Source organism: Rhagoletis pomonella, unplaced genomic scaffold, assembly GCF_013731165.1.
Source record: "Rhagoletis pomonella isolate Grant_MI unplaced genomic scaffold, Rhpom_1.0 Rhpom_scaffold_00002, whole genome shotgun sequence".
Lineage (NCBI taxonomy): Eukaryota > Metazoa > Arthropoda > Insecta > Diptera > Tephritidae > Rhagoletis > Rhagoletis pomonella.
Genome location: NW_023458556.1, coordinates 110,928,549 through 110,938,219, shown reverse-complemented (window position 1 = coordinate 110,938,219; position 9,671 = coordinate 110,928,549). Strand labels below are relative to the sequence as shown.

The following is a 9,671-nucleotide window of genomic DNA, read 5'->3' as shown; positions in this document are numbered from 1 at the left end:
CTAACAAAGACCACCCATATTAATTTTTCTTTCAAAGATTATCCTACTAATACTTATTATAAATGTGAAAGTTTAGATGTTTGTGTGTTTGGATGTTTGGGAAACCATCACGCGGAAAAGATTGAACGGATTTACATGGAATTTTGTACACAGATAGGTTATGGCTCAGATTGGACAATAGGCCAATTTTTTTAGGAGCTGCCACCTGTTAAAAAAGTTAAATATTTTAACACGCGGAAATGACTGGACTGATTTGCATGAATTTTTTCACACAGATAGCTTATGACCTAGGTTTCGAAAATAGGCTACTTTTCTTAAGAGTTGCCACCCGATAAAAAAGATTAATTAAATTAATATGCGGAAACGACCGAACGGATTTGAATGAAAATTTCCATACGGATAGCTTATGGCCTAGATTGGAAAATAGGCTTTTATTCTTAAGAGATGCCACCTATTAAAAAGTTTAATTATATTAATACGCGGAAACTGCTGAACTGATCTGCATGAAAGTTTGCACAAGAATAGCTTATGACCTAGGTTGGAAAATAGGCTACTTTTTTGAGAGTTGCCATCTGTTAAAAAAGTGTAATTAAATTAATACGCGGAAACGTCTGAACGGATTTGCAGGAAATTTTGCACGTAGATGGTTTATGGTACGCTTGTTGCGGATTTCCGAAGGATGGTCTTAGACTGAAAGTAATTCCGATAACTCAAGCCCCTCCCATACAAGTTGGAATTTTCATAATACATACATACATATCTCAGGAAGTATTTGTGGGAGAGAACTGGAACTTGGTATGGAGATATGTATGTGAAATCAAATTCATACTCACAGAGAAAAATGGAAGTTTTTGGAAAATAGGCGTAGCACCTCCCATACTAACTGAAAGTTTCATATTGCATATCTCTTCAAATATTTGGGGTAAAGTACTCCCATGTATATAGATTTTCGATGCAGCATAGTCGGTGGAGGTGTTTATTGCAGAGGACTGGAACTTGGGACCGAGATAATAATAATAATAATAATCCCAACGGCGTGGTACCTCCCGTACAAATTTACTATTTTATACTGCATATCTGTAGATCATGGTAGAGTACTGGGACTTGGTACTGTGGTATATAAAATAAATTCCAAACTCATGGAAGAAAATTAGGGTTATAAGAAAAACTCCACGGCCCGGGGCTTTCCGTACTATGACTTTTTCTTGCCACATATCCCTGGAAGTGTTTGTGGAAGAATACAGGAACTTGGTATGGAGTTGTGTATAAAAAATGTATAAATTGCTCATGGATAAAATGTGAGTTATTAAAAAAGAGGCATGTCGCCTCCCATACATACTAAAGCTTTCTTAATGCATTCTCTGGAAGGATAGAAAATCTCTGGAAGTATTTTAAATTTGTTATGGAGATTTATTTTATATGTAAGTGTCGTACTGACAGAAAAAATTTCGTTTAATGGAAAAGGGAGAGCCGACTTCGGCCTTATAATCTAAAGCTCTCATGACGCATACATACCTCTTGAGGCATTTAGCTACAGTACTGAGAAGTGGTATTTTATCAAGGCCAAGTTACTAAATTTGAGTTGGAAATATTAGAACCCGCCATGGCACCTCTTAGAAGGCGGCGTATACCTGGCAGTGTTGCCGCGACGTCACGAAAATATGTATTGTAGAAAAACACAAAATGGATCAAATGTATCTCAAAAATTTTTTTTAGGTATCTAAGTATCAAGTTAGAAAATATTGTTAAAAAATGCTTTTCTTCTATTGTCAATAACCGAAAAATCATGTAATTCACATTCATATACATACATGTGGATGTACATGAAGGAAAATATCTTACAATCTATCAAAATAGAGATTATTTAGGAAATTCACAAGGTGTTGTATGCTGTCGTATTATTGCATGTCGTAATTTAAGGGATTCGGCAGCTACCATAAAAGTCGGAATATGAAATCTCACACCGTTAAAAAATATTTGGTTGTGGTTTCAAGTCCTCTAAACATTTATTTAGCTTTTACAAGCTTCGCGACATACGACAATACGACACTTATGATACCTTGTGAACTCCCCAATTGTTTTTAATCTTGCATAAAGACGAACAAAAATATTATGTATAGATTTTACAGAAACTCGAATACAAATATATGTACTTAAAACTATTAGCTGTCGATCATTTACGGTAATTATCAAATAATGTGATACACTCCACGTTAAACTCGTTGCAAATTATTTCAGAAAGCTGAAACTACCTTCAACAACTTTTAACGAAAGTCTATTTTTCTTTACATATTGGATAAAATTTAAATCTAAAAATATACGGTCAGCAGCCACAGAGTCTACCTTATTAGTGTACATCACAGTATACAGTAAAGTATGGCAAAATTTTGGAGAAATCATTTTGTAGAACATTAAGTAAAATGCATCAATTCAGCTAAATTTAACCGACAAGGTCTAATTAAATTTCATGCTTGAATTGTCACCTTAAATTCATAAGAATAGTCATTAGCTAGAATATTTAAATTTCTTTCTTAAAAATTTAAGCCTGATAGAGTCAAGTACCTATTCAATTATTAGAATATTATTTACAAATTTTTAATTTTATTATATTTTGCTATTAAATTTTCAGATGAAAAGTAAAACAGCTAAACATTTATTTAAATTATAAACAAGTACGCGATGTAGTAAGTGAAAATGGACATCAGTTGTTTCGTTTCCCCAATTAATTGGTTAAACAACTAACGTTCTTATTTTTTGCTTGTTTTAAGTTTTTTCTTTATGCCTTATATACGATTCCTGCTTTCAAACAACGTGTCGTACACGGAATCCAAAAATAAACAAACAAAAATCTCCCCTGCAAGACGCGACTGATGGAAACTCCAATACATTTGCAAAAGTTTTGCCACATACTAATACATCCGCAATTTGCTTTAATCTTTTTTTTTTCTGCAACATATATATGCCACAAGAGTAAGCAGTCAAACTGATTTGGTACATTATTTTGCCCTTTCATTATTTTTTCTCTTTGTCTTCTCCCTCTTTTCGCTAAAAAGAAGAGAAGAAGAAATGAAAGAGGAGAAGAATTAAAAAAAAAGAAAAGGAAGCCGTCAAAAAGCGTGGAAAAATTAAGAACGACAGACGTGGAATTTGCGAAATACAATTTTATTAAAAGGAAAGTTTATTTAATATAAAAGAATTTGAAGAAAAAATGAAGAAGAGGCATTTAAGCAATTGTCTATCAAAAGAAAAAAAGCTTTTCGAAGCTAATATAAAAAAGTTTAAAGAACTTGAGCAATCCTCTCAAGAAAATGTGCAAAGTGTGGCTGCGGCTTCTGGTGAAACAGAAAATATGGAAGACTGCACGTCGAGTGAAGTTTTTCTTGGTGAAAGTGATCCTTTTCTGGACGAGTCTTTAGATACCGCCAGCAGTGAAGTGCCGAATGAAAATTTCGAGCAGCTGAATGCAAAGGAGGAATTGAAGTCTTGGGCGATTAGAAATAAAATTTCTCAAAACGCCCTTGACGATTTACTTAAAACTCTTCGGAAAGTTGGAATGAATGACTTACCTTTGTCCGCTAAAAGTCTCCTAAAAACTAGTCGGGAAAAAATTAATATTCAGTCCATTCCAAATGGCGAGTTTCTGTACTTAGGTATTCAGCATCATTTTATTTCAGATGAATTCGGATTTTTAGAGGCGCGAGAAGAAGTCTTAATTGACGTAGGTGTCGATGGTGTCAAACTATTTAATAGTTCTAATCGAGTTTTATGGCCTATCCTGGGGGCACTTGTAGATTTTCCTAGTGTAACACCTTTTGTAATAGGTTGCTTTTCTGGACTAAAGAAACCAGAAAATATCAATGATTTCATGGCAAATTTTACATCAGAAGCAAAATATCTTAGGGAAAATGGTAATTGAATTATATTATGGAAAATGTGAGTATTGCTTCATTTAATTTGTTATTTCTGAGATATCTACCTATATATTTACCTATATTTGTATTAAAATAATAAAAACTTATTTCCAATAGTCCACACCCAAATGCGAAACATCGGCGCAGCACCAGTTATTACGGGAATGCAAAGTCTCGATTAAGAAGGTAGAACATTCCGTCTGTCGAATGACAGGAGAGCTGCGAGATAAGCATATGGACGATGTTGCGAGTGCATTGCCTCTCCAGACCTCAATAGCAGTGTTAAATGTGGAGGACAATCTTAAAATACCGGAGTACGCGCGGGCAATGGTAATTGAGGTGAAAATTTAAAATGTTATAGTTTTTACTTAATTTTAAAATCTGTAGACATCACACCTGCATAAAATTAAAGGGGTTTCCGAAGATGTTCCGTCCGTCGTCAGACAGATTTTTACGGATAAATTGATGGGCGCCTACAACTGGGATGGCAGATGCGAAAAGCAGGCCTTGGTCAAGCTTAAGCTGTTTGATTCCTTTCTACGAGGTAAGTATTTTCAATTGAGTATCATAAACTATAATTTTGTAATACATGTATTCATTGTTTCATTTAGAAATCTTCAAACTACAAGGAAGTTTCGATTTTGAACGAGGCGTTAAAAAAGCAGTGGAACTTAGCCATCACCGGATGTCGCAAAAAAAATTTGCAAAGAAGTCGAAGAAGGAGGCTCATTAAACTTAAATTTAAAGTTAAAAATTAATTAGTTTTTATTCTTTTCAACCCCTTTTTTCAACATTAACTTACTACTAGCATGAAGCTATAGCTAAAAATTTTTTTTAATGAAACAAGTATTGCCACAGATTTTTTCACAATTAATGCAACATTTTTTAACATAATTTGTTCCGTTAATTTGTATAAAAATATGGTTTACATACAGCAAAAACCAAACAAAAATTAAATTTTGAAACTTTGTGCGAAACAAGTTATACTGTTCGTTTAAATAAAAAAAATCGCAAATTTGTAGAAATATGAATGAATTTATGTAATATTTATTTGTATTTTTATGTAACATTTAGTAATTTATTCGTGTAATATTTTAATTTGATGGATCTTAACATCACCCCTGATTCCTCGCCTTTGATTGTTTTTTACATCAGGCCTGAATCCTCATCTTTGATTGTTTTCTACATCAGGTTCGATCCCTCATCTTTGATTGTTTTCTACATCAGATCTGATCACTCAGCTTTGAACGCTTTCTACATCAGGTTTGATTGCTCAGCTGTGATTGATTTCGTCGTCAGTCTTGATTGCTCACCTCTGACTAAAACTTACATCATGAATGAAAACCGAACTTATAAGAACGAGCACGACAGGATCCTGCTTTAAAAAAGTATTCCTTCCAAATGATCGATCAATAATCAGTGTTGCCAGAACTTTTTGGGCCGACCGGCTAGATTGGCAAAAAAAAGCGGCTAAAAACGGCTAAAATGTTTTAGTGAAAATCCATATGCTTTATTTAAATAAATCGCAAGAAACGAAAGACTAATTAACACCATTAATTTATATCGAGTGTATATTCCTCATCATCAAATGAATCACTATTGTATATATCACCTGAATTCATTAACTTTAAGAGATCGTCATCTACAGTAAAATTATGGCAGCATTTTTCTTCACGTTTTAAACCGTATCTTATATATAAAATAGCGTTTAACGTTTTAACACACATTGGATTTCTTTGCTTAGTTTTTATTATATTCATTGAACTAAATATTCGCTCTACTTCTGCATTACTTATAGGCAAAACAAGAAAACTAAAAACTAGGTTGCAAAGGTTAGCAAAAGGGTTTTCTCCTAGGGCATTTCGAAATTGATAAACTTCGGCCCAAAAATTTACAGTTGAGTCTAAATTACTCCAGGTATGTAACGTTAACCGTTGCTATTGCATCTCTATGGATGTTATTTCGTCGGCATTATATTTGTGTTTTTGTTGCTGTAGTTGAACAAATACTTTTGGTTTAATTACTCTTAATGCATTTCCAACCGACAAAAGTCAATTTTTTTTAGTGTGGCAATATTTGTAGGGAGGCGTTGGCGTAATTCCTTTATTAAAGTGATAATAAAATACCGACCATTTTCTCGAATTATTTTCTCGGCTTCGTGGTCAAAAGCGTTTGTGCTTACTTTTGTTTTTAAATACTATTCAAAACTGTGATAAAACTGAGGAAACGGAGCAAGGTATAGTTCCAACGGGGAGGATATAGGATCAAATGTGTCCGCGCTAATAACCACTAGGGAGCATAGATGCGAAAGTAAAACATTGAGTTCATTAAAAATCTTCATTGGGTCTGCATTATTGCTTTCGAACAACTTGTTTACTTTTTGCACCTGAAAATTAGGCAAATAGTAAAATCGGCTAAAAACGGCTAACTTTTTTTTACAAACCGGCTAACAAATCGGCTGCCGGCTAGATCGAATTTTCTCCGGCTAGTTGCTATCAAAACCGGCTAAATCTAGCCGGAAAACGGCTAAAATGGCAACGCTGTCAATAATCTTAATATATTTAAGTTAAGTAATTAGTGACTCCCCTAGCACATTACTAACATGGCATTTTCGAATTATAAAAAATTCCCAAGCTCACGCATAATCGAGAGTTTCAGCATGCCAACTGCCTACACTTAAAAAAAAAACGAAAAGTTCATAAATAACTGTATGTGTCATTTGACTCAACGTTTAATCTTTTTTAATATTGCGATATGACTACTGATGAGCCACAACCATCAATACTACGCTGTTTAATTTTGTTTCTCAGTTTATCGCACATCTATGTCTGTTTGTGTATATGTACATTTATTTGATACAAATAAAATTAATAAATTTATTTTCGTAGGGCGCGCGGTTGAAGAAGCCTAAGAAGGCTCTACTTACGGAACACTATCGCATTAAGCCGCAAAACCCAACAACACCATGGTTTATCTACTTCATTTGTAGTGCTAGAATTTCCGATTCTGCATTCGAACGAAAAACAATAAATAAAAAATTCTTAAGATAAACATAAAAATTGCTTTCTTTTTATTTTATAAAAATATAGGTACATAAAATGCATTGAATACAAATGCATATTGACGTATAAGAATACTATATCAAAATTTATAGCTTATGATGAATAGAGAATTAAATTCAAAATACAGACATGTGGAAGGCAATGTTTTGGTCTTGTAAGTTTTCTATTCTTTGTCGAGTTCTTCGCCAATATTATAAAAATGATCCCACAACTTACGACCGGGACTCTCGGTCGAACGGCATTGGCAGTGAGCGATAAGCTTATAATCAGGTGCCAAGTGCCCTTCCTCCACACCTCTGCAGCAAATCCAAAAAATAAAACGATTATACACATATACTACTTGTTTGAAAAATAAAACGATAACCAAAAAATAAAACGATTATACACATATACTACTTGTTTGAAAAGGTACCCTTTTTTGGAATAACAAACCTTATGAGGAAATTTTTGCATGCGTTCAGCGCAGGCTCACTTGGTAATTCGCGCATAAAACAGCCAATAATGCATTACCTACGGATTTCGAATTGTAACCGATTGTGTTAGCGCCCACTACACCCCATCCACGTCCTTCGTACACATTACCATCACATCCAACCAGAAAATTGTAAGCACTATCATTCCATTCGCGTGATTCAATGTGAAAGCACTGAAAAAGGGGCAAAAAATTTTCATTTTACAAATTATTTGTTTGTATTGACTAAGTACTGATAAATTAACCCTAGAACACTAACGTTCGCCTGTGAGGCGGAACGAATTCGGTTTCTCTCGATATTTCAGGAACGCTTTTTATGATCAAAGTACGCGTTCACGCCAACTCAGTTTAGCGTGGTACGAGGTTGTTAGCAGACGCACATTGTACAGTGGCCTTGCGCGGCTGAGTTCCACGCCCTCTTGACGCCTGACAGACGAACTTATTTCAGTTTTTAACATGTTTGTTGGCTATTTTCGGTTTTGAACTTATTTTTTTACTTTTCGAGAGGGGTACCTATGAAGAACAAGTTTTAAAATGGTTGGAAGAAATATCGTTGAATGGAAGCGATAGTGAGGACAATTTGGAAGAAGATTTCAGTGAATGGGCCTTATGAATAATAAACTAAGCAGTTGCTTTTTCTTGAGATTTCAAACCTTTTGCTTGATTTATTCAAATAAATTTACGTCAAAGGTCTGAAATTTTAAGAAAAATTAGTTGCTTAGTTTTTATTCATAAGGCTCAATGTGATACAAAAAAGTCGATTTCATTTGTACAAGTCACAATAGAAAAGATAAACAATGAATTCCTTTTATGTGTGAAAGTAAATACGAATACCTTTAGGATAATTTATGGAATGTTGGAGTTCGTTCGTTTTAAAATATTTTTTTTTTTTAATTACCCCTCTCGAAAAGATGATAAAATATGTGTTAAATTCCAATACGAATTATTTTTATTAATATTAAAAAAATTATTAAGTTATTTTATTTTTTTTACTTTAGAAACATATCATATATGTTTATGTCCATTTTTAAATAAATTTAAGGTTTTAAAAAGACAAAATTTGTACTTTTTTTCAAAGTAGCCTCACAGGCGAACGTTAGTATTAAAGGAATAAAAAATAAGGTTAGTATTCTAGGGTTAAATCATGTAATGCAGTCAGTAGACTAAGCTATTGTCCATTTATAGCTACTTATTGTAATGCCTTTTACATTACCTGAATGTCACGTATGAACCGCACATTTATAGCTTGTTTCTCGGAGCTTTATGTGGCTGTGTGCGCTGCAATTGAACAAATATATTAAATGACACTCTCACAAGCAGTATGCGATATGCTCACAAATTATAACCAAATTCACGGGCTCCGGTATATAATCGTAATCTTCCATAGGCCTCTGTGCCAGCCAAGTGCTCCGTGGTAGAACAGCGCAAAGTTCCTTTGGTATTTTATACTCTTAAAAGTTAAGGAAATACATTAATTTAAGCTATGGCTAATCATAAAAATGTGATTTGCCAAAATTCAATTAAGCTACATCATGTTGAATATAACGATTGTACACAAAGCGATTAGATATACCATAGCTACATACATATGTATACTAACTTATGCGATCTATGAATGTGTCACGTTTCACACGCTCCTCTTGTTCTTCACTTTCCTCCGTTAAGAGCGATTCGCTTGCATTTCCCCGTGTGGCTACTGATGCAGTTGAAGTTTGTCGTGATATTTCAGGCAAACGCTTCTTAATACGTTGTATAATCTGTATGTTGCCGTTAATATTTGAGACATTGCCGATTCTTACATTTGAAGAGCTCTCAATGTGCACATTTTCCAAAGTTTGCACGCTATTTATGGAATTGAGTAGTTCACGTAGATTTTCTATGACCACAGCCATATCCGTAGGAGCTAAGCAATAGAAAATAATGGAACAAGTGCAGAATAAGGCCCGTTTTTCGAAAATTCACCCCTTAGCCCTCCATAGCACCTACAATAGTTGCGTTCCAGATGCTTCACGATATTCACGATTTGCAGGAACAGCTGTTTTCTCCATTAATAAACCTTATGGAAGGTGGTCACCTGGAACGACTTCCTGTAAAAACCTTCAAATCGTGAAGCATCTGGAACGCAACTAATATAAATTTGCCGCAAAAATTTGTATAGGTACCATTAGAATTAGAAAACAACACGCCCACTTTTCTGTTTTTTTCTAGCTTAACGGGTCGTATTAC

The 9,671-nt window shown here is 34.1% G+C and overlaps 2 protein-coding genes across 2 annotated transcripts; one reads left to right on the top strand and one right to left on the bottom strand.

Annotated features, from left to right (window-relative positions):
• Window positions 1-3,946: 3,946 nt before the first annotated feature.
• Window positions 3,947-4,644, top strand: LOC118756979. Its single transcript, XM_036491710.1, has 3 exons — window positions 3,947-4,241; window positions 4,299-4,455; window positions 4,523-4,644. The coding sequence occupies exons 1-3, from the start codon at window positions 4,119-4,121 to the stop codon at window positions 4,642-4,644; spliced, it is 402 nt and encodes a 133-aa protein (XP_036347603.1). The 5' UTR covers window positions 3,947-4,118.
• A 2,492-nt stretch (window positions 4,645-7,136) lies between these two features.
• On the bottom strand, window positions 7,137-9,429 carry LOC118756972 (peptidoglycan-recognition protein LE-like). Its single transcript, XM_036491704.1, is given in 6 exon segments — window positions 7,137-7,269; window positions 7,406-7,481; window positions 7,484-7,619; window positions 8,659-8,723; window positions 8,782-8,895; window positions 9,046-9,429. Coding segments are annotated over 6 exon segments (816 nt in total). The 5' UTR covers window positions 9,338-9,429.
• Between the last annotated feature and the right edge of the window lie 242 nt (window positions 9,430-9,671).

Coding starts and splice junctions, on each gene's coding strand:
- LOC118756979 (XM_036491710.1), top strand. CDS start 4,119: ATGACAGGAGAGCTGCGAGATAAGCATATGGACGATGTTGCGAGTGCA. Junction 4,242..4,298: donor CGGAGTACGCGCGGGCAATG/GTAATTGAGGTG, acceptor TAAAATCTGTAG/ACATCACACCTGCATAAAAT. Junction 4,456..4,522: donor GTTTGATTCCTTTCTACGAG/GTAAGTATTTTC, acceptor TGTTTCATTTAG/AAATCTTCAAACTACAAGGA.